This window comes from Furipterus horrens, unplaced genomic scaffold, assembly GCF_987537825.1.
Source record: "Furipterus horrens unplaced genomic scaffold, mFurHor1.1.pri manual_scaffold_2, whole genome shotgun sequence".
NCBI classification, from domain to species: Eukaryota; Metazoa; Chordata; class Mammalia; order Chiroptera; family Furipteridae; genus Furipterus; species Furipterus horrens.
Window position 1 is genome coordinate 97,448,769 of NW_028327172.1, and position 26,021 is coordinate 97,474,789.

The 26,021-nt window shown below is 41.6% G+C and overlaps 1 protein-coding gene across 12 annotated transcripts in view; it reads right to left on the reverse strand.

Moving 5' to 3' along the window:
• Positions 1-3,273: 3,273 nt before the first annotated feature.
• The window catches only part of PARD3 (par-3 family cell polarity regulator), an 817,661-nt gene continuing 794,913 nt past the window's right edge, over positions 3,274-26,021 (reverse strand). For all 12 annotated transcript variants that reach the window (XM_090266179.1, XM_090266183.1, XM_090266178.1 and 9 more), the window contains 3 exons: positions 23,326-23,446; positions 12,437-12,564; positions 3,274-5,201 (listed from right to left, as the gene is read on the reverse strand). In XM_090266179.1, coding sequence (XP_090122305.1) covers positions 4,808-5,201; positions 12,437-12,564; positions 23,326-23,446 — 643 coding nt within the window. In that variant the 3' untranslated portion in view covers positions 3,274-4,807. The remainder of the gene's footprint in view (positions 5,202-12,436; positions 12,565-23,325; positions 23,447-26,021) is intronic.

The following is a 26,021-nucleotide window of genomic DNA, read 5'->3' on the forward strand; positions in this document are numbered from 1 at the left end:
GCTTTTCTCTTGCTGCTTTTAAGAGTTTCTCTTTATCTTTGTAGCCTTTGGCATTTTAATTATGATGTGTTTTGGTGTGGTCCTCTTTGGGACCAACTTGTTTGGGACTCTCCATGCTTCCTGGACTTGTATTCTATTTCCTTCACCAAATTAGGGAAGTTTTCTTTCATTGTTTTTCAAATAAGCTTTCCACTTCTTGCCCTTCCTCTTCTCCTTCTGGCACTCCTATGATTCGGATGTTGGTTCATTTAAAGTTGTCCCAGAGGTTCCTAATTCGCTCATTTTGTTTTGATTATTGTTTCTTCTTTCTGTTTCAGTGAATGTTTATTTCTTCCTTTTGTTCTAAATTGTTGATTTGAACCCCAGCTTCCTTTCAGTCACTGTTGGTTCCCTGTGTATTTTTCTTTATTTCACTTTGTATAACTTTCACTTCTTCCTTTATTTGGGGGCCATACTCAATCACTTCTCTGAGCACCTTTATCACCAGTGCTTTGAATTCTGCATCTGTTAGGTTGGCTATTTCCTCGTCTCTTAGTTCTCTCTCTGGAGCCTTAATCTTTTCTCTCTTTTGGACCATGCTTCTCTGTCTCCTCAACTTGACAGCCTCCTGTGTTTGTTTCTGTGTATTAGGTAGACTTTCTGCACCTGTTACATTGTAAGGGGTGGAGTCTCAGGTATTCATCAGTGCGGGGCGACCTGTTTCACCATGTTGTGGTGCTGTGTGGGGGGGAGGGGTCAGAGAGGGAATAATGCTGCTTGCTTGGCACTCACCCCTTCTCCAGTCACTTCACCCACTTCCTGAATGTGACTAGCACCCCTCTAGCTGATGCCCTGGTGCTTGTTCCCAGAGTGGGTGGGTTTGTATATGTTTTAGGACCATGGGAGCCCTCTAAATGAACTCAACTGAGCGGCAGTTTCCTCCATTGCCCCAACCTCCACTGGTTTTCACAGCCAGAAGCTATGAGGCAGTCTAGTCTGGGACTGGGATTGCTCCTCAGGTGTCCCTCCCAGCTTTTATCTGCCACACGTGAATGTAGGACTGCTCATTCTTCTGGCACAGATGCTGCCTCGCCACTGATGCCTTGCCTTTGCCACACTGCATCCTCTCTAGCCCTCCCTGTCTCCGCCCCTCCTACCCTACCCATCTGGATGAATATTTCTTCCTAATTCCTTGGTTGTTGGACCTCCATATAGTTAAGATTTTCTGGAAGTTCGGGTTGTCTTTTGTTCTGAGGTAGAGGTAATCCATCTTATGGTTGTGTGAGGAGGCAAAGCATGTCTACCTATGCTTCTGTCTTGGCCAGAAGCCTCTCTAATAAAAACTGTTGAAGGGTGTGGGGTAGTCCAAAAGATTGGCCAGCATACCTGAGAGTGATGACATGGACAGAGGAGCCTCAGCAGCCCCGGTCTCTTCCCTTGTCCTTGTTTCCAGACTCACAGTAGCAGACAATCACCAAGCATACTGACAAAGTGGTCAGCTCAGTTTGCCTACTTATGCCCCTTGTTATAAAGGGTTCCCAATAAAACAAATTTCTCTCACTCAAACAGAAGATTCATTTGGTTTACTGTCTCTGATGTGATATATTCAAATTCCTTGGCAGAAAACCCGAATAGCCCAGGTCCCATGCTCCTTCTTGTTCACGGGTCAGTCTGGGCAGTTTTAAGTGCTTTGCTCTTTGAGTAGAATGTGGTTTAACTGCCCACAGGGAGAGGAGGTGGGTGGTGGTGCTTAAATTACATACAATATTGATACTTTATATTATTTTTATAAAAATTTACATATAAATCTTTATAAAATTATAATCTTTAAAAAATCCTCACTGGATATGTTTATTGATTTTAGATAGAGGGGAGGAAGAGAGAGAGAGAGAGAGAGAGAGAGAGACATTGATGTGAGAGAAGCATCAAGGTTGTCTCCCATATGTGCCCTGACCAGGAATCAAACCTGTGACATTTCGGTTACAAGACAACACTCCAACCAACTGGTCACCTGGCCAGGGCAGACTATCAACTATTAATGGACTAAAGTGCTAATATAATAGTGGGAGCATCTTTTCTGAGGGACAGTTGAGTTATTCCACATCTATCCTCATCCAAGTGTGGCTGCTTGCCCCATCTCATGTCTTGGGACACCCCCTGCGGTACTGAGCAGAGCATGGCCTGGCTCTTCCTGGGACAAACTTTTCCAGTGATGCATGCAAGACCTTGTGAAGTGTTCTGGAGCCAGAAGTGAATTTATTCAGACAAGATTGCTCCACGGATCATATTCTTACTTCTCTGCTGAACCATATCTATTCCTATTTCTCAGTATGGCTCAAATTGTCAGTTTTAATTTACAAATTCTTTTGTGATTTGGGTCCCTACAACATTCAATATTACCTTTCCTGCTCTACTTCTCACTGTCAGTTGAGATAAATAACTTGCAAGTTTTGGCATTTGCAATGGGCCTCCTCAGGGAGAAAATTAACAAATCTGCCCATCTTCCTTTTCTACTTTCCACACCTTGCATGCATATAAGAAACAAAGACATATTATCTACTTGGCTTGTTATACATCTCTTATTAGAATCCACAGGTGACAGAATTTGTATTTAGTGACAGGATAAGGGCTCCTATGACAACCAGCTGACAGCAGACACACCACAAGAAAGACATTTTTGACAGGTCTTAGCAATATTTGCCCTTTGGGTGGGGACCACATCGATATTTGTGCATAAAGACATACATAGGATGTACTGCCCTTCACACCATCAAAGCACTGTGCAAGCCCTATTGATGATCCATGTGCAAGACTGAGCAAAGACTTACTTCAAAATTTGGAAAATAAAAGCCAGGTTCATATTGGAAGTGAATTAGAACTTGTACATTCCTCTGGGTTTGCTGCACGCAAGGCTAGCTAGAACGCAATCCAAACACTTGGCTTGCCAAAATGATCCAAAGGGAGCAAAGGGCAATAATAAAAACATTTATGTAGTTTTATGTCTTATTTTTTTCAGTTAGTTCTAGTGCACTGGCTCCTTCAATTCAGAATTCCCCAGGCTTCTTTTGGCAGCCTGGGCCTTCCACGGGACTCATTTGGAAGGTCCCCCTTTCCTGTCCCCTTTCCTCAGGTGTTCAAATAAGCAGTCAATCACCCATTTCCGTGTTTGCACAGACAGGCATGAGGAAACTTTTAACTTTCACTAAATATGAAAAGATAACCCACATCTGCTAATATATTTTTCAAAAAACCAGTTAGGAGAGTTTCCACAAGAATACTACAGACACCACAAACAACAGGAAGAAATATGCCTTTTATTATAAGTCTCCTATGTACAGAGAAAGCTATTTCTCATAGCTCAGGGCAGGCTGTGAGAAAGAGCCCAGCTATGAAGGTCACCATGTTTACATTGGTGATACCACTGAAACATCACCACATATTATGAACAAATAACCATTACACAGAAATGCAAAAGAGACATAGGTACGTGTATGGACACTTTACCCATTTTCTAAAAACAAGTGGACACAATACAGTGTGCCGATAAAAAACAATAGGCATAGCAATACATGTCTTTTTTTTCCATTTCTTGTTAATACATGGTATGCTGAGCTTTGATCTCAAGCGTGTCACGTCAGGACTCACAGGCACTTCAGCGACCCAGCACGGTTTACGGTCCATGACGTTGAGACCGACAGATGACAACACGAGAGCAACCGAGGTCCTCGTGACCCACACATGCATTAAAATATTGACATGAGGAGCACTTTTGCCACCACTGTTTGAGGACACCAGAATATTCTCTGTGTGACATGTGACAGGTTTTCCCTTGTTTTTTCTGTTTCATGGCAGAATTGCTCAGTAGCACGAATGGCATCACCAGGCAGAGATACAGCAAGTGGACGCACTAGAAACACGTCAATGAGTTTTTAGAATCTCCGAATGACTGACCTATCTTTGTTCCACTCTACGTCCTTCCTGCCAACCTGACAATCAAAAACTAATTAAAATAATTACTGGGATATACTGGGCCAGAAGCTCATCCTGGGAGAATTTTCTTAGCTACCACCTCCCTCATCATAACATACACAGGGCTGATGGGCAGGCCCAGTGCCTCCCCACCAGGATTCCCCCTGACCCCTTCCTACCCAGAGCTTTGGTGACTCAACAAGTATATTTATAATCTCATATTAGAATGATCACTTTATTGGTAATGTTGAGTTATAAGGCAGTTACAAAAGGAGCCCCATGATATCCAGATAGTATAGAAATATGGCTTAGCTTCTTTATAACATGAAGGAACTTTCCTGTTACAAGGAGCTGAGAATGAAAAGGGAAAATACACTGATTATAAATGACTGTGCTATGAAGTATTGTAAAGCCCAATTTCCGGAGTATGTCACCCACTTTCATCCACCAGAAACTGAGATGTCGCCTCACATCTCAGAAAACTTAAAGGGGATAAGGAGGAATCAACATTACCTTGGCCTCAAGGTAATCTGTCACCATTAGTTGAATGGAGCTGTAATACAAAGCCACAAACCTCCCTTGAGTTGGGCCCAGAATCCCTGGTCCTCCAGAGAGATGCACAGCATGTGAATGCTTCAAGTGGACGACTGTCAGATGGTGAGAAATCCTCCATGAAACACACTTGAGATGTACAGCAAAGAGAGTAAGGCCTTCCACATCTTTGCCCATGCTGCGTGAAGGCACTGATACCAACAACAGAAATATCCCATAGTATCATGGAAGATTTTTTTAAAAACTCCCAAAATACAAGTCTTCATAAGAAATGTCCTTTATTGCATGAATGAAGCATCCACTCTTCTCAGGAATAAAAGGGTCTCCCTTTCTCAGGAGTCTGCAGTCTGTTCAATCTAGCGACCTGAGAAGGGGAGGGGGGTATGTCCTGCCGGAAGGGTCCCTTAGGAGGAGTGTAACTGGGGTCCTGGACTTTCTTATATGAGTCATAGTTGTTGAGCCCCTCGGGAAGGGGCTGCTTCTTCATCTGTTGCTCTTTCCGCCTCTGTTCCTGGCGAAGGAGCTCCTGGGTCTCCAGCATCACCCTGGCGTTGAAACCATGCCCGCCCAGGTAGCCATTTCTGGAGCCTTGGTAGCTGGAGTACCTGGGGTTCTCCTTGGCACTCTGGAAGCCTTCCCCAGGTGAGTAGTTCTGCTCCCAAGAATCCTGGGAGACGGAGCTGGAGGTTTTCCTACTTTGCCTAGAACGCAAAGCCCAAACGTCAGTGTGAGATTAGGAGGAGGGGAGAAAGAAAAAGAGGAGGGAATGGGTGATGGGGGAATATGCATTTCAATATTTCAATAAATAGTATTGTGTTCCACTCTGTGCCAGACACTGTGATGGGGGCTGGAGGAAGAATGCATGACTGCCCTCAGCAAGCTCAACAACCAGGGCAACACAGGACAGAGCACTAGCAGACTCAGCTGTTCAGAAATAGGGTGCGCCTTCCAGGTCTGGGGAGGTACTGTCTGCTCTGCTCAGGGTAACGTATACCTTCTGCAATTTAGACACATTGGCAAAATGCTGTAGAGGAAGATTAGAGATTTGGCAGCAGCTAACCCAGCAAAAATTTCTTGCTTCAGAACATTACAATTCGATTCAAACAAGCAAAGCAAATATTTTACACAGCTGCCACCATGATGCCAGAGATGCTAGCTAATAGGAAGTACATGTAAAAGATTACAACATGAGTTCAGTTATGCAAGATTTAAGTCTAGACTCGTTGGCAGCCGTCCGTCTCGAGAGACGATGGTGTAGCTTCTTAAGAGTCTATCTGTACCGCCGAGAATGGCTGTGCAGTCCGACTCGGGAGTGACACGGTATCTGTCTCCTCCCGTGTTGAATCGACATCTTGAGATGACGCTGGAGTGTCCTCTCCAGTGAAGCTGAAGCTACAGAGCCTGGGCAGGGTGATATGGAGGGTCTGCTGTTGCCCATGCAGCAGAACCCCCCTCTCTTCGCAGCTGAAGGGTCCAAGGGAAAGACGGAGTCAATACAGCTTGGCTTCAGGTGCGCCGCAGGAGTTGCCGGTGTTGACTACAATGTCAAACCGCCTTAGGGACTCCGGCTCTGGATTTTCTGTCGGGGTTTACTCCCTTAGCCTTTCCCCTGAAGAGGTATGCCGCAAGGCAGCGGAGGTTTTCTGGAGTCAGAGTTTTCCTTCTCTGATGTGCCCTGACTGGAAGATCGAACCAGCGACACTTAGCTCGCAGGCCAACGCTCAATCCACTGAGCCAAACCAGCCAGTAGTCTAGACTACTTTATAATTAAAAATGTAACAGGCAGTCCCTTGGAGCCTGACTTTCGAGTTGTGTATGTCAGCACCTGACACTCCTCAGAACTCATGTTCATCACAACTGTAGACCTGAAATCTGCCAGAAGCAGCACAGTTTTCCCGCCCACTGTCTCCTTACCAAAGGCCAGGAACGGCTTATCAAACTCCCTCTTGGGCTCCACAGACTAGGGGAATAAGTCAGTCACACAGAGATTTCAAATTGTCATCATTTGTGCAATCAAGTGCACATCATTTTCAGGAAACATTACTGTTTTGAAACGTCTTTAATTTACTATCAAGTCTCTAGATGCTTTTATGAATTTATAATAAAATTGGCTATGATAAAGTAAAACAATTTTGTATTAGAAAGGAAGACATGCCCTGATTTTTAGCCTTGAAAATGGAAGAGATAGAGAGAGAATCGAGTCATAAAACAAAATCTATCGCTCCATTTATCAATAAGAAAACCATTTGGCGACAGTATGTATTGCTCAGCCTTTGCATCAGCACACACATAATGGAGTGTTCAGAAGGGCCCCTGCAGAGGAGAAACAGGGTTTATGCAGTCACTGGGTCTTCCACAGGATGAAGCAATTTGCATTTTTGAACAGTCAGCAGTGCCATCCATATGGTTTGGGATGAAACCTGCCCATTTTCCGTATGGCCTAAAATGCAGTCAAGGATATTTCATCTCTGGATATGACTATGATTAACTGAGCAGTCTGCAGTATATCTGGTTTCTTTTAATGGAAATCGGACCATTTGTACAATCAGCCCAGGCAAGAATCCTTACATTTGATGGAATAGTTTATTTGTCTAAAGCACTGATTATTTTCACTTAAAAAGTCATAAATTAATCTGCCCAGAGACAGGAATGATGGAAAGTACCAGCATGAAACCAGAGATTTGACATTAATCATGAAACTTTAATTAAAACAACTAACTTGTTACTGATGTCAGAGAAACAAAAATGAGACTTCTTCATGAGTTAGTTATCAATCTAAAGATAACCAGAAATAGGCTGCAGGCATTTCACCTCTTTCTCATCTTGGCCTGCTGAGATCCATTTATTCTTTTCACCCCCCCACCCCACTCCCCCACTCCCCAACTCTGGAAAGCTCTATGGAAGTCAGGCACCAGAAGCTGAATTTTGAAACACCCCAGGAGCATATTGAGAATTCACTACGGGCTTGATAGGGATGGAAAATACGATGATGTGAGAGAATTTCTTTTGGCTAAAATTGTCTTCAAATTAAACAGTATAGAGAGAAGGAAGCAGACCTCCTTGAGGAAAGTATCTATATACATAGATACATATACACAAAACAATGACCACAGGAGGCAGACAGGTTATTTGGGAGACTACTGCAATAATCTAGGTATAAGGAACTAATGATAACAAAAATAATTAACATTTATTCAATGACTAGTATATACAAGACCCTGGGCTAAGCCTTTCACTATGTTATATGTCATTTAATCCTCATAGACCCCCCTGGCTGGTTTGGCTCAGTGGATTGAGCGTCGGCCTGCGAGCTAAGTGTCGCTGGTTCGATCTTCCAGTCAGGACACATCAGAGAAGGAAAACTCTGACTCCAAAAAACCTCCGCTGCCTTGCGGCATACCTCTTCAGGGGAAAGGCTAAGGGAGTAAACCCCGACAGAAAATCCAGAGCCGGAGTCCCTAAGGCGGTTTGACGTTGTAGTCTACACCGGCAACTCCTGCAGCGCACCTGAAGCCAAGCTGTATTGACTCCGTCTTTCCCTTGGACCCTTCAGCTGCGAAGAGAGGGGGGGTCTGCTGCATGGGCAACAGCAGATCCTCCATATCACCCTGCCCAGGCTCTGTAGCTTCAGCTTCACTGGAGAGGACACTCCAGCATCATCGCAAGATGTCGATTCAACACGGGAGGAGACAGATACCGTGTCACTCCCGAGTCGGACTGCACAGCCATTCTCGGCGGTGCAGATAGACTCTTAAGAAGCTACACCATCGTCTCTCAAGACGGACGGCTGCTGACGAGATACATATACATGCACCCCCCCCCCGCCCCCAAGGGATATCCATTGCTTTTGATTAAGACACAGGAAGTGAGCAGATCACAGAGAAACAAAGGAGTGCAGCGGACAGTAAAAGCTTCCTATACTAGGAAAACAGTCACGGGGCACTAGGCACAAAGGAAGAGCAACTTAGGACCAAGACAGACGTGGATTCAAATCTGAAATCTGCCACCTGCCAGCTGCGTTTGATGCTGGGAGGGTTGTGCTCTCTGGGCTCAACTTGCCTCATTTGTGAAACAGGTATAATATGCAACCTCATAGGGTTATGGGGCAGAAATAAATGAAATAACACATGTAAAATGCTTAGAAAAGTGGGGCACAGAGTAAATAGTTGACTAATGGGTGTTGGAGGGGGAGGCTAAAGGCAACATTACTTTGCCTTCAAAGAGTAGGCTCTGGGTTTCAGGAGCATCTTTCTGGCCCAAGAAAAAAAATTAAAAAGAACTATTAGCTTTCTCTTCCTTTGTCGGAGAAATTGAAAGGAGACAAAAAGGAGAGACAGGCACTAGAGAATAACTGAAGAATCCTCCCGAAGTTTGGGCAAGTCCACACTGCTTCTCAGAGATGAGACGGAAGTTCCTGGCTGTGCCATGACAGCCCAAAGGCCACAATAACAATGGCAGCAAGAAAACACTAATCTTCCACTGAAACGCCTTATAATCAACACACAGGCTTGTCTGGTCTTGCTCTGAGCCCACTAGAGATGCCTGAATTCACTGAAAGCACATACCCGGGTATGTCAGTAACTGCCTCTCAATGGTTACAATGATCTCTGATGTGGTTGGAAGGCTGTTGCAGTGCCGAGGACTCATAGCAAAGATCCAGTGCTTGAGGGAAGCCACAGAGGTGAGGAGGATGCAGGAGGATGAAGAAAGATATAAAGACCAAGGCTAACAAGTTGACAATCAGCTCAGAGACATAGTAAATGGGCTTGGTGGGGAGACCATATCAGGGTGTGAAGAGAACAGAAAAGTGAGACATATAAAGCCAAGGAGTGAGACGCAACACCCCAGAGAGAGAGGGAAAGATGAAAAAGAAATGGGAGGATAGCAGGGACATTGAAAAATTAATAAAGGATCTTAAGGAAGTCTAACAGTGACTATGACTGAATTAATTCACTTCTCAGTCTGAGAACTGCATTTTGGATACTAAATAAAGGAACTAATTTAGGACAAAAAATGAATTAAGAAAAAAAGAATAATAAAGAAAACTAACTTAGGAATTAAAAAAAAAACAAAAACAACTTAAGTCTAGTTGAGAATTGTGGGGCCACCCAGGCCCCCTTTCCTTCAGAAGTAGTGTTACCACCTGGCTAATGTTTCCTGCTGACATTTCAAAATGAAACTGGAATTCTGCCTATAGGTTTCCTTAATTACAGTTAGAATTTCAAGCCACTCTGGCCCATATACATCCCTCTAATTCAAACCACTTTATCTAGTGTGACTGAGACAAAGTCTTGACCATTTGTTTTATTTTATGCTCTACTTGGCAACTGAACTGTTTTTTGTGTGTGAACTCTTCTTGTTATCAAACGCCATACAAACTTGTTTAGATAAAACACTGCTAATTGTCAACATCCGAAAAGCCGAGGTCAAATGTCCCTGAAGAAAATCAGATGTCAGAGGCATGACTGGACTAGAGCTCACAGCCCCCTCTGCCCGCTGTGTGGCTTCTTTTCCCTCCTGCAGGCTCTGCTCACAGCCTGCTGCGTGGTACAGCTGCTCTGCTGGGAGTGAAGCTAGGTGCAGGGCCTGACACACCTAATAGTCCTCACACACGGGAGGTGAACATGGAGAAATTAGTGTCTAAAAGAAGAGAACATGACCAGCCCCACTTGCCTAAATACACACAACTCTTCCATTTTGGGTTTTCTGCTTTTCTCATAACTGCCCAGCTAACGGCTAACAATAAGGCAGTGACAATTTCTCAGAGGGAAGGTTTCAGTTATGTAGGGAAACACTGAGCAACACCAGCAGTACAAACAGCAGCAGCCTTCTTCTACACGGAAGTACAGAGTCTTCTACAGGTGCTTCAAGAGGAGGGAAAGAGAGGAAGGGAGGCAGAGAGATGTGCGGAAAAGTCAGGAGAGAGTGAAGAAGGGGCAAACATGCGGACAAAAGAATGTTTGGAATACTGAGCTCCTACAGAACACGAGCAGGAGAAACTCCGTGGAAGCATCGATCTCTGTCTTCTTCCAGAGGCTTAGGACCCTTGTCTCTCTCACCAGTCCATCTGCCCTTACAGGCACTCCAGCCACCATCTCGCCCCCACTTCCTTTCCTCAGTCCTGTGCATGTCAACTCACTCCTCTTTATGATATTTCTCCTCCCTTTCTTATACTCTCCAGCATAACTAAAATACACAAAGCCAAACAATTTGCCAACAGACAAAGATCTCAGCCCCTATACAGACAACGTATTCCCATAGCATACTGTAGCCATTCACATGGGCCATGGGTCCCTCTGTGGCTGTGGCAGCAGGACCATGCCTGGTGAGTCAGTTCACCCATATTATCATGCGCATCTCTCTGATGACTGCAAGCCAATGGGCTGGGAGAAGGGCACTCACATGGAAGAAGCTTTATGTATAATCCCTGAGGCGTATGGCAGCTAATGCACTGGGCTGATTCATACAATGGCCTCCTTCCAAATGCTAAGGGCACTAGAGCACAGAGGGAACTTTATACCCACATCTGTCAATATTCAAAACTTGGGAACAAAAGCTCTTGGTAGCAATGAGCCATATAAAATAATGGTTCTAAAGGGCATGAACAGGTTTGGGTCTGAATTCTGGCAGAATTTGTACTAGCTGTGTAACCTTGAGAAAGTTGCTTGATCTTTCAGAGCTGTTTCCTGGTAAGACAAGATGATCTCCTGGCCCTGTCCAGACCTAAACTCCAATGACACTTACCTAGAGTGGGCTGAAAAACTGTCATCGTCCTATTTAAAATAAAGGATAATTCTATGTAAAAGAAAAAAATAATTTATTCCTCTAAGAAAATATAATTTTATGAACTGAATGAACAAGTTGCCATAGTAATAGTACTTATCCTAGTATAGATTCTTATACACATCCACATTCCCTTGGTAACCTGGGTCAAGGTGGTCAAGTCCCTCATGGTTATTATAGTGACTAGCATTCAGAGGCTCATCTTTAGTAGAAATTGAATCAAGATCACTTTTATATTGGTCCGTTAAGTTTATACAGATAAGCATTTGCCCCCTACCCCCCCATAAAAGTTGTTCTGCTGAAATTTGAACAGTTGATAAAAATGCAGTAAGTGGATTTTTTCCTACCCAAAATGTTTTTGTCACCTGGTATGAAGTAGAAAAACAAATGCTTATAAGAATTGTGATTATAGGGGTGACTATTTTGGGAAGTTTAGAAAGCTGAAGATTTTAAAAGGTTTTTATTTTTTACTGTGTATGGAGAAAATACTCAGATGGAAAAGTAGTTATTATGCCATGTGTTAGGCCCAGTCACCTGAGCACTTTTCAGGCCTGACAGAGAACCCTGGAGCAGAGGGACCTCCATGTGGGGAGCCCAGCAGATATACCCTCTGGCGTGGCTATTGACTAATGGGGGGATCCCTGGAATCCTCCGAGGTTCAATGCAAGCTAACACAGAGCTGGCAGAACAGCAAGAGAGGGAGGCTGGGGAGCAGGGAGCTCACCTAAGGACAGGGCATGGAGCATACACCCCACCCTTCTACAGAGCTCTAGATGTATAAAGTACCAATTACTCTAGTTACCCTATGAACTAAGCCCCTATGAACTAAGCAAAACCAGGGTTATCTTTCCATTTTCAGGTAAGGAAGCTCTCTTGTCCACGGCCACACGGAAGGTAGTAGAACTGATACTATAATCTGGGACTAGTGCTAAGCCTCAGTCACATATGCCATGTACTTGTTTTCCCTCAGGGAGTTTCTGAGTGACAACGTTGGTATACTGTGAACCATCTTTTTTTCTAGTCTCTTGCCACATAGCAAGATGGCTTCTAAGTCAGGCAACTACCTACCATCACCAGGCTCCTCTCTGGCCACTGTGTGGAAGGTAGAGAGGCCAGGGAAAGTTTGGAAGGGTGGCGTGGACTGAGCACTCACCGGGGCAGGGAGCTATACTGGCGCTGGGCCTGCTGGAAGCTCTCCCGCTCCTCCTGCCGCTGGCGTTGCATCTGTACCTCCACGGACACTGAGTGCCGGCCGCTAGGCGCTGAGGGTCGGGAGCTGGGCTGCAGGGGGAAATACAAAATAATCATAAGAAGGAAATTACATGGATTACTACAGATAAACTTAGAGACATTTGGAAAATTCTGTGAAATTTTTAAAAATCAAGAGCCTCGCACCCAAATCAGATACTGATTTTTAAAAATCAAGTTTGAGAAAATAGATATCTAATTGCTCTCATGAGCCCCAAATACTAAATCATCTTACACTCCGATTATGGCTTTAGAATGGCTGGAAATTGAGAGGTCAATCTTTCTTTCTAAGTCTTCCTAATGAGATTTGGCAAATCTTGATGTCAGATACAAGTTTACATCCCTGTATACACAGCAAACAAGAATTTGATGCCAAGTAAGTTCACAAAAGTGGGTGCACACTTGAAAATTAGCCATGGTGACAAATGTTTTCTATAATTACGTGTTTTAGTTTAACAGTAGGATACAATATAAGCTGATCCCCCTTTTCCTAAAGAATGAGTTAAATTTTAAACCAACATTAGTTGAAACTAGCCACTGTTAGCCATGTACAGGTCTCCTCCAGTCCACAGATGGCAGCCAGACGGGGAATAGAAATGCTTATCAAAAGAATAAACCTGAAAGTTAATAGCTCCTTCAGTTGGTTATGAGCTAAGACTTTTTGCCTTACTGACTAGGAACTTTTTATCTAGGTTAATTGTATCCTATAGAGAAATGCTCCATCCTGCTGGCTAAAGATTTTGGTCAGCAGGTCCTTTGCTGATGTGCCTCGCACCCAAATCAGATACTGAATCTGTACACTGTGCTGTGGAGCTGAAGTCCTGCAGGTGCTCTGGCTTCTCACTGACAGGTTTTAGCTTACCTTCTAGATCTGGCCTTCTGAAATGAAAGTAGTTTTGTTCAAAATACACATCAATGCCTCTAATGCTACAGATACCCAACAATAGTTTACCATAGCATCCCTGGCACACACTCCTCAAAGATTCTTTCGGTGCATGCTAACCTCTGTTCCCTTTGGTGTTATGCAACACTGTGTAACAGGCATATTCTGAGTGAAGAGCATCTGTTAAAAACAAATTATTGATTTTCTTTTAGAGCTGGAAGTCAATGGCAGATTTTGATGATAATTTTCTGAAATAATAGTCATGGCAATCATTTGGAGGAACTGCAAGAAAACATGTGGGCTTGTTAGTTAAAGATGGGTCCTGTAGTTGGATTTTGTGTGAACAGCAAGCAAGCATCATCTATTGTCCTCTTTCTGCCTGGCCAGCATTATCTTATTTGTTGGTAAGCAATAACATGACAATATACAGGACAAAAAAGTCAAAGCATATGGGCATAGTCAGTGAACATACTAAAAATATCCTGATACAAAAATAATGTGTGAAAAGATTAGGCTTTACAATACCCTAGTTTCTACTAGTGGGTGTTTATAGCCACATTCTTTTGAACAAATGTGTATTTAGAGACCCTCTCCACAACACTGGTCAAATAACACATCAATGGTGCCTTTAGCAAGGACAACACTTCACTAAGTTGAGTTTGCTTATGCAAAGAAAGCATCAACTAAGTGTCGGTCAACTGCATTAAAGAAGACAGACATTTTCTTCCATTACACTGGATGAGGCTGGCCAAATAAGAAACCGAGCTGTTCTAGTGTTCATGGTGAGCCAGGGACTTCTGAGAGAAGCCATTGGACAGAGGGAAAGCAAAGCAAGAAAACACTACACAATTTCCTACACAACCTCAAAGCAACTACATTTCCCGTCCTTTTCACTCAGAATAAGCTATATCGAGTTGTCAAGCAGCCCTGGAAGACCTGGCATTCTGCAGCAAGATTTCAGAACCAGCTTTGTGAATTCATGCTGTTCTGTGAAACTGCTGTGAACATGTAAAAAGAAAATGCGAGGTCTAGAAATTGCAGGGGTATTTTCAAGTTATTTCTCCAAGAAGTCTGAAAATTTGATTCTCGTAGAGAAAGAAAAATGTTGAAGGACTTTGTTTCCTCCACTGCGTGTTTTCCGACACTGTTCACCTCAAACGTTATGAGCAGTAATTATCTCGTTGCACCTTGATAAAAGTCCAACAATGAACTGATCATCAGACGGGACCTGAAAACTTAAAATGAGTGAACGAGTTTGGTATCAGCATATTGACATAATTCATACTATTATGCTCCGTATGATGAAATGTGAATCTCAGGCTTACCATTAATATTTCACTCAATTTCTATTTTCAGAGCATAAAAAAGGGTCGGTTATTAAAAGGAATCACCCATCTCTTCATGATGAAACCTTATTGGACCACAGATTTCAAGGAAGATTGTATACATGACCAGCTTAAAGTATCAACTAAATAAATTCATCTGGAAAGTCTTGTACTTGGCCTGAATAAAAAATAACCTCATTCATGATTTCAATGACAATCTCATAAAAATGTAAGCTGTGGAACTAGAACTACAATCAACAATCCTGACTTTTAAATAATGTGGCTTTCCATCCCTATGGCAGAAATAGAATAATGTATCAAGCATCCCAAGTTACAAAAACATAGAGAGAAATGAAGAAAGATATAATTTGTATCCCCAGAGGAAGTGCATGTTTTCAAAGAAAACAGCATAAACAGCTACAACAAAAAAAGTGACATCTATACAGAGAAACACACAGGTTAAGCATAATGGAATAATTCTGGAGATTCATCAGATTACAAGGCAATAACTCTGTTTCAAGAGTGCAAATTACAGATAACCCTGGCCTTCTTGTTGATGATATGAGTGACAAGCAATGACCTTTCAAGTAAAAAAAAAATCGCTCAAGTTGCCAAGGCCATGTGACAGAGGTTGCACGATGAAATAATCCATGATTAGCTATGACACAGTACGCTGAAGGACCATGATAAGCGAATTTCTCCATCGCTGATGTTTAAGCCAAGTGAAAACTATGTATGTTGCTTTTGTAGCTCCAAATTACTGGTCTTCATCATGATTATTAAGAGATACTATTTATACTATGTAAAAATTATATAAAGCTTTGGAAAGCTACACAATTTTGTTATGACTTACTAATATGAGACAGAAATTTAAAAAATATCTTCTATATAGTGTTTCATTAAATTGAGTCATTAAGCATTTCTCTCAACTAAATAAAACCATTCTTATTTTTTCAAAATAAAAAGACAATAGAAAAAATATGAAACCAAAACTGCTGGTAGTTAATAGGCTAAAAAAGAACAGAAATAAATATATATGGTACAAAGTTTCAGTACTAATTAGAACCTGGTAAAATAATATGAAATTTTTAGGTTAATATAGAAGTGCATGTGTCACTTATGAAATAAAATTCATTACTGTTTTATTAACATTTACATAAAATATTCAATAATTTTTAAGTGCTCTAGTTTTCCTTCAAATAGATTTTAAAAATAATAGGTAAGCATGTTATTTGTGCACTTAATATTCATATATACACACATACATAATGCTCTTCTAAATGATAATCTAGATGAGTTGTTTATTTAAACTATGAATAAAAATTTTTCAAATTTTCATATATGTGCCAGGGCATACAGAGAACAAAAACAGAACACACCAGTGTGTGTGCTGTGGGTGAAAACCTGTGGTGAAGGCAATGATGAGAATGATGGGTGACAATAACAAAACGAATGACGATATCACCTTGAGACTTGTAATCCTTATTTGTGCAATTGAAATGTGCTGTACCCCTAACATAAATTCCATATTCTGATATATGAATGTAATTTAAAGATTTGGTAGAGGGTAAAAATAATTTTTATGCCACTGAATCATATAAAGAGTGTAAATAGTTTACTCTGGTTTAAAATGGCCATTGCTAACATGGGTCATCATTTTCTACAGCAGGCTTATTTATACCTTTAGTCCAAAGTTAACTTTGTCTATCGATCCTGCCTTCCCAGCCCTCCACCTCTACACCATCACCCACTATACTTAGACAACTATTTTTTTTCTTTTATTATTTTTTAATTTTTAAATTTTTTTTTGGTTTTTCAATTACAGTTGTCCCATTTTTCCCCCATTTCTCTCCCCCACCCAGCCCACCCCTTCTCCCACAATCATATCCCTCCCCGTTGTCCATGTCCATGAGTCATTTATACACGTTCTTTGACTAAACCCTTCCCTAACTTATCCCCTTTCTCTCCCTCCCCCCTCCCCCCTATTGACTGCTATTCTGCTCTTTGTCCTATTTAGTTCATTTGTTTGTGTTGTTCTTTAGTTTCCTGTATTAGGTGATATCATATGGTATTTTTCTTTCTTTGTCTGGCTTATTTCACTAAGCATAATTCTCTCTAGTTCCATCCATGTTGCAAAAATCATATTTTTCCTCCCTAAAAACAATTCTTATCTATTCTTCCTATAGTATAAAAGCTCTAATCTCTCTACATATATATTAATACTGGCTCATTGGCTGATGATAGCGGGATAGAGGGTGGGGGATATTTTTGAGGGTGTGGATTTCCTGCCTGGGCCGTGTGTTTATGTTTTTAACAGCATCTCCACAAAAGAACTCAAGACAAAGTGGATAGAGTGACTCTCAATCAACTAGCCAGAAGGAAGATCCTACCAAAGAGCATATGAAATATAACCAGACAGCATAAACAAACAACATAAAGGGTAACCCAAGAACACCACGCTCAGGAGATCAAGGAGACTGCACCACTGAAACCCCCAGATCTCCGATAAAGAATCTCATACCACAAAGGTGGGAAGTCAAAGCAGACAAACCGAAAAAACAAAAACGAACAAGAAGAATCCAACACGGTAAGACGCAGAAATAACCTCTCAATGAAAAGAAAAGAGGAATCCCCAGAAAGAGAGGTAGATGGAATAGACATAGCCCAAATGTCAGACATGGAATTCATAACAATGGTGGTGAAGAAGCTCAATATACTTGACAACCTTAAAAACAACTACGACAACCTCCAAGGAAGTTACCAACAGCTCCAAGAAAATTACAGGGAACTTGCAGAGAACTACACCAGCATAACAAAGGACATAGAAACTATTAACAAGAACCAGGAAGAAATGAAGAATTCAATCTCTGAACTGAAAAACACAGTAGAATCAGTCAAAAGCAGACTAAATGAAGCAGAGGATCGGGTTAGTGAGTTAGAAGATAATGTGGAGAAAAATTCCCAGACAATACAGCAAAATGAAAAAAGATTGAAAAAATATGAACAAGATGTAAGGGAATTACAGGATAGCATGATAAGAAATAAGGTCATGATCACTGGAATAAGAAAGGGAGAAGAAGAGGAGCATGGAATTGAAAAACTGATAGGAGAAATTGTGACAGAAAATTTTCCCAATCTGATGAGAGAAAAAGTTATACAAGTTCAGGAAGCACAGAGAGTTCCAATGAAGAGGAACCCAAAAAAACACACTTAGACAACTCCTGAAGGTTCTGAATATTGAAAAGCTACTAATGATGTAATGGTCGAAAAATATGCAAAGCATGCCAATTTTCCTCATAAAGTTTTTATAAATACGTGTTTGGGTTTTAACATGCTATTTGTCTTCATCTCATCTTTCCCAGCCAGTGTTTGGATCTATTGTCCCCATCTTAAGTAGGAGCTCTACCGAAAACAACAGGGTGGCTCTACAAGCAAGCGCAGGCTCACAGCGGCCGAGGCAGCCTCGCGCACCTCTACCACCACAGGACCCTTCTGGTACAACGGCCCCTGGGTCACCCTGACCAACAGCATGGGGCAGCGGCTACAAGAAAAGGAGTCTACTTTGCAGAAGCACAGAGGTTTTTGCCACAAGGAAATAGTACCCCTTTGCTGTGAGAATGGTTTTCTCCAGGACAATTTCCAAGGGAGGTGACTTCCACCCAGACTGAACTGGAGTACCACTATTGCAAGGCTGTCAGCTAAGAAGGCATTTTTTGAGTCAGACTATGGACACCCACTATGAGGAAATGATAGCAGATACCTCTGAAATCTCAAAAAAGATGAAAACACAAAAGCATTATTTTCTCCAATTAAAGCAGGCAGAAGCTTACAACGGTTAAGAGGAGCCATTAAAAGTCCCACATAGGTTTTTTAAGAAAAAATTGTCTTCAGACAGACAGCTTGGAAGAAAGCTTGGGGGAGAAGAGGATATTCACATCACAGAGGGCCAATTTTCTATCTGAAGGACTAAACTATTCTCAGTCACTACCAACCTGGAATGGGAAGGATTTAGCAATACTGCTATTAAGGGCTCCATTACCCTATCCATCAGTCGTCTCAGCCAGCAAGTCTCCTTGTGGGCAACACTCAGTATCTGAAAAAAGTTTTAATAGCATTCTATACTTATGTCTGTAGCCTGCAATTTAATTCTCTTAAGAGCAACACTAAGTCCTGTCCATATCTGAGCTCTGTGATAATAACCCTAACCTCAGCTATTGTTCCATTATCTTAGGAAAGATTTCAAGCAACTTGCTGCTTTATTTATGTTGCACTTGGCACTATGTGGAGAAGAAGTTGCTTTTTTTTTGCTTCTTCTCTTACTCAACTTGGGAGAGAATTCAATTCAGTTAGGGAGCTAAGGAAATTTTCTGGGCCTCTGCTTATCTAAAGACATTTTGTGCCACAAATCAGCTCCCTGAGGCCCAAACATTATTTTGAACAAAAGCCCATAAACAGGTGCATTCTGGGCTGCTAGAGTTTAGAGAGAACATTTTGAAAATGGATGAACTGAAAAGGGCTACTTGCATGAATTTTCTGCAGCATCTCACTCTGTATGTAAAGTAACTGGCTTGGATATTTTTCTGTCTGATACTTCTGGTTGCACTTTGTGTGTGGGCATTTCTAACAAGCATGGCAATTTCAACTAAGTTGTTCACAGCTGGAAGATGAGCTTGTGGTTCCTTAAAACTAAAATGATTACAAACCATTCCAATGGGTGAGATCATGGTCTCATCCTTTCCAAACATAGTGACCTTTCAAGGTCAGAATACATACAGGGAAAGAAAAAAAGATTTCATGATACTCAAAGCTCAGTTTATAAAACACATAATAAAAACCATAGGTCAAGCTACATTTGGAACAAGCAAGCAGCTTCTATTAGGGTAACAATGAGAATCGGTATGAAAATTAATATACTAAGTAGAATTATAGTCACTTCAAGCTCATTTACATGACCAGAAGAATGGAGAGTATACAGCAAAATCCCAACTGTTTGAAAATAAAATAAATAAAAGGAAAAGGCCAACTTCTGACCCACAATTTAGGAAATTATTCCATTCCTATAGTAATCAGCCTGTCATCCAAATAATTCCCTGCTCACTCACTATAGGAAATGATAATACAAGCAAAGTTGTCTGTCTGAAGTTGCTATGGCATTTTGTTATACAATAATTTGACCTATGACCTTCAGTAGTTGAGTTTCTAAATCCACAAGATTTTGTCAAACATTTTTCTTAACATGATTGTTCATATTAAGTAGATAATATAGAAACATATGCTGACATATTCATTGCCACCATTCAAAAAAATACAGAAAACAAAGTGGATATCATATCCTTTCCACATCTCCCAATGAAAGACATCTAGAGCTAAAACATAGGAAATGCTCCTTTAGCCTCAAACAAACTTGGAGGTGTAGCATGTGGACACAATGCTACCAACCAGAAATAAATTGAACCAATCTTAGTTCTCAATGTTATACATTTAAAATGCATTCCAACTTCAAAGAGGTGTTCTTTCAAGCCTTCCTGACCACTAACAACTAATTTGAGCATGGTTCTCTGAACCTAATAGTCCGTGCATACCCTTGTCATCAACTGAACAGAAATTTCTCTCCTTGTACCAGCTGCACTGTAGCGTTCTAAGGGAATTCTTTTTTTCTTCTTTCCCTTCCAGCACAAAACCCAATGACTACAACATAGGAATCATTCAAGAAACTTGGTGAATTAAATAATTCAAGAACAAGTGGTGTGAATATGCTGGTATGAAATCTGCATTCCAAGGTAGGGTATAATGGTGTCACACTGCTCCTCATGGTACAAGATGGGGGATGAGAAACCCGAAAGGGACGCTGAAAGCTGCAGCAGTGTGTGTAAGCACCATTTGCACATGTAGTGGCTACTTTCTCCTTCAGGTTACTCTGAACTTATTACTCTTTTCAAATACACATAGTTAAGGATGTTTTGGAGCAAATATACACAGTTAAAGATGTTTTCCACTTATCACAAAAGAAGCCTACTTGAGTCAATTATGTGAAAAAACATACATAGATAAAAATAATTCAGTTATGTTACATGGAAATGGCTCAATTTACTTGGTCAGCTAGAAAAATAAGCTACATACTTTATTAAAAATTCTGTTAATAGCAATCCTGTTGCAGAGGACAATTAAGAGATTTTCTTAGATATTAAATCTTCTGGACTTGTTTCATAACATCCCAAAGTTGAGATAGAACTGATTTTAGAAGGGGTTTTCACTAGTGGATGCTGGCCTCATACTGCCAATTGCCTGTTCAAAGGCCCAATCTTTCTCACCTGACCTACAATGAAATCCTCCACACTACTAATGGTTCTCTCATTGTTTGGTCTTCTCCTTTCATTCACAAAATTCATCTTCCACCATCTCCAATTTGATCACTAAATCCCATGATCAAAAACCTGTATAACTCTCTGTCCTTGTATAAACTATATTGAGGGTGTTGAATTTTAGGACCAAAGAGGATTTCAGAGATGATATAAACTCTACAGCAGTGTTTCTCAAAGTTGAACATATTTCAGGACTTGGTGGGCTTGTTAAAATACAGATTCCTCGGCCCCACCTGTAGTGGTTCAGATCTGGCAGGTCTGGGGCAGGACCAGAAGGTGCATTTCTAACACGTTCCCAAATCTGGGAAGGTGCTGGCCTTGGACCCCACTTGGAGAAGCTCTACTTCTATCTGCTTTACTCTATACACCAGGCTTCCTCTTACATGCTCATTCTAACAAAGGGTTGAACAACACACTCAGTCATCTACTTTAACCCTGTTGGTCTACTAATAAGGAAACAGAGACCTGGAGAGCTGGTCATCTGGCTAGAGAGGCAGTGTTCCGTCCTGATTCCATCCTTCTTCATACCTTCGCTCTCACATTAAAGGTTCCCACTACATTTCTACCTTTCTCTTCTCCACAATATCACCCATCTCTCATTTCTGTGTTAGCTGGGTCATTAACCCTCCCCCAACCAAAACCAGAATTTTTGTTTTAAACTTCAGGTCTTTCCTAACACCATCTTTCTTCCTGCCCCTACTCTCGTAAATATCTACTGTAATTATATTTCCAACACTTTGAACTGAACCCATTCATTTTTAAAAAAATCCTCACCAGATGATATACTTATTGATTTTAGAGAGAGAGGAAGGAGGGAACAGTGGAAGGAAGAGAGAGTAGAAGGAAGAGATAGAGAAACATCAACATGAGAGAGAAACATTGATTGGTTGCCTCCCATATGTGCTCCAAGTGGGGATGGAACCCGTAACCTAGGTATGTGCCCTGACCAGGAATTGAATCCCCAATCATTTGGTGTATGGGATAACACTCTAACCAACTGGGCGACCTGGCCAGGGCTCATTAACTTGTTTGACTCTACTCTCTTCTCTACTTCAGGAACTCATGTGCATGGAGAGCAATACCTTGGACTTCAAAATCATCTAGAACTGGGCCACCGCCGAGATCCTGAACACCCAAGAATATACTGAATTGACAATAGCCTTCTAGGTTTTATGACCCCTAGATTCCTGACCATTCTAGCATCCTCCTAGGCCATCAGGATAATCCTTCCACGAGCTCTACTTATCGCCCTACCCAGACTGGGTGACATTTCACCTGCGTCCTCACCAGGATTCTATAGTACCTTCCTTGACTTTCTGCCATGTCTGTCTTGCCAACCCCCATCATAGAATTAATCTAAAAAATTTTTTTTCCTATTACCAAGCCTTTAAGCATTGTTGACTATGGTCACATTACCATGTTGATGGGCCCTTACTAATAGTCTCAGATTTTCTTGCCTCAAGCAGCATATTTATTCACCCCTAATTGACTCTCTCTCAAGCTTCCAAAGAGATTCTTCAAAATTCCCATCATCCTGAACCCCCAAGTCTGCTCCAACACCTCCCGTTCCCAAAAGGGCCATTCTTGCTAAGGCAAAACACAGATGAAGAGTGAGCATTGGGTAAGACTGAGGAGGATTAGCATGCTACAGTGTGCAATTTAGACTGTATCTTGTGGACACTGAGAGGCCACTCAAAGTTTCGCTTTAGAAAAGATCACTCTGGCAGTTGTGTGGAGGATGAACTAGAATAGGGATAGAAGGAGACAAACGAGAGGGGTACAGCAAATACACAAAGGGGCTGTGGAAGAATAAAGAAAAAAGAATTACTAAATCTAAATACTGCACTTTCATATATTGGAATAGATACACAACAGACATGTGTTGAGCTAATTTATTCTGGCTCTGAGTCTGAGAAAATATATATAGAAAAATATTTACTGAACTTAAAAACATGCATAATTGAGAGCAAGAATACTTTCCCTATGTCTTGTCATAAGGCAAATGAAACCTATTGTGCAATAAACAAATGGTGCTACAAAATGTAAAATGAAATTAGCAATGATGAAACCCAGATGGAAATGAGGGAAAAGGTCGATATGTTAAAGGTCAAAGGAATTTGGCTCCATCTTGTCTCCTTTCATAAAGGACTGAGGTCATGGCTTAGTAGCTTTTACTACAGAAAGTTGCAGAAATATCCATTGTACGGATGAACCAAATACTTACCCAGGGTTGTTCAAAGCTATAGGTACGTCGTCGATCTTCTACATCTTCATCCTGCTTTGCTTGCTGGAACTCCTGCCGCAGGCGCTGTATCCGATCATGGTTGCTAGGAGTTGCTCTGTTGCTAAAAGAGAAAAGGGCAACAATGAACACCCTTCACAAATACAATCTGTGACTTGCAGTTCATAGGGGAAAAAATGGCAATTTGCTGGGAAATGACGCTATTTAAGAGGAAGTGAACTTTAAAAATAATATCAGGTCACTTAAAGTATGTTTTCATTTTGATTAAGACTTACTGAAGTTATTTCAGACAGATATTCAAGAGAGTGAGCAGCAATTTCAGACATTCTTTTTTTTATGCAGTTCTGTAAAAGCCTCATTTCCTTTCTTTAATCTGGCAAGGTGTTGGCAGCAAAATATTTTTGGAGAGAACATTGCATTAAAATCAGAAATACCAGGGACCAGTCCTTGCTCCTCCACCTTCTCAGACTAAGGCATTTAATGATTCTGATCTGCAGCTTCTTTATATATATATATATATATATATATATATATATATATATATATATGAGATGGACATAATGATAATTTTTACTCTGAACATTGGTACTGCTAACAATCAATTGAGATAATATAGTCTCACAGTATTACTTTCATACTTCCATTATATAAAGCTCCTATTTATGAGTTATCAGAGGCCTATGCACAAAATGAAACTCTCACAGCATAAATGAAAAACATTTTAAAAATAACTTAAGGTGCTAGTTTGATGTAATCAGTTCATAATGATGTTGCCTTTTTTTATAGCACTAAATTTTGCTTTATCCTCACAAAAGCTTATAAGATAGGTAGAGAAGGCAGTATTTCACACACACACACACACACACACCCCTCAATGTAGAAACTGTCATTCAAAAAGATAAGTGACTTTTTAGAAGCCTCCCGGCTGCCCAGTGAGGAAAGAAAGACAAAAATCCAGATTTTCCTGGGTTCTAGTCCAGCCCTCATTCTACTATGCCATGTTGTGTCACTTAGTAAATGAATATTGTACTCCAAAGTCACTCTTTAATAAAATCATACAAATTTTAAAAACAATAATTTGTAAGAGTAACAGAGATGACCAAAATGAAATCAATCTTTAATTTTATGCCACTTTTGGTGTCTCCCATTCCTGTAGCACTAATTTGCATATTATCAGTAAAGTTATTCAAGCACATTAGGCATACACTGTATCACCAGCAAGACTCCAGACCTCTTGAGGACAAGGACCAAGTTTTATATTTATGATATATACCTTTGAGCTGCCAGCAGAATAGGAAGCTGTAAGCTATTAAAAAGATGAGGTCTCTGCATTGAAAACACATTGCTCTGGTAACTCAGTGTGTATCTAAGTTCCTTTGGGTGCACACACCCCTGGGTGATAAAATTTAGGAGAGGTGGCTTGGAAAAAGAAAAGTCAGGACTTTGGGTCAAGGTGGAGGCGTAGGTAAACATGGCTTGCCTCCTTGCACAACCACCACAAAATAACAACTAAACTACAAAACAGCTATCACCCAGAACCATCAGAAAATCAAGCTGTATGGAAGTCCAACAAATAAGGAATTAAACAAACCACATTCATCCAGATGGGTAGGAGAAGCAGAGGGCTGGAGACGCAGAAAGAGCTGGTCCCACACCTATGGGCAGTGGATAAAAATCAGGAGGGATATCTCCAAAGCAAGAGGTACCAGCCCCACACCAGACCATCCAGCCCAGGGTCTCAGTGCCAGGAAGGTAAGTCCCCATAACTTCTAGCTGGAAAACCAGTGGGGGTTGGGTCAGTGGAAGAAATTTCGGGCATCTCCTCTTAAAGAGCCCCGCACATGGACTTACTCAGACTCACTCTGTCTGGGCTGCAGCACTGGAGCAGCAGCTAGTAGGGCACCAGTGGCATACAGGGAGGAACTGAAGTGTCTGGCATCAAGGCAAGAAATTGGGGACAGCTTCCTCCCAGAGAACTGCATGAAGTGGCCACTGTCCCTTTTCTGAGCCCTCCTGCACACCTGGCTCACAGTTTGATCCTTGCTGGTGATGATCTAAGGCTCCACCCCATCCAACTTATGGGCCCACCCAAGCTGTTAGCAGTGTCTTTTCCATATGAATGGCTTGGCTTGGTGCAGGCTTCAAACCTTTCTAAATCCACTCAAGCAAGCAACAGCTGAATCCAGTCTCCATACTTCTCACTAAGTGGCCCCAGGCCCAGCACTAGCAGCAGCCATCTGCAGATCACTTTATAGTTTACACCAAGTGGCTCCAGACAGAACACAGGTGGTGACTGATCTTGGCCTGCACCACCTGGTAAACCCTAGAGCCTGTACACCCAGTGGACAGTTACAGACATTGTCAGAGCACCACCACCCAACCACTTCCACAAGCCATGGAGGGAGGTGGTTGGTGGCCAGTGGTCACAGCAAGTTCTAGCAGCTGACTGGCCTGGGTAAATCCACCCCATTGATCTGCCAACAGCAATCAAGACTCAACTACAAGAGGAGGGAGTATTCAGCCTACATGAAGGGCACACCATGAGTACCCAGCTTGGGTGATAGGGAGGCTGAGCCACTGGACCCTATAGGACACCTACTATATTAGGCCACACTACCAAAGCAGGGAGTCAAAGCAGCTCTACCTAATACATAGAAACAAACACAGGGAGGCTGCCA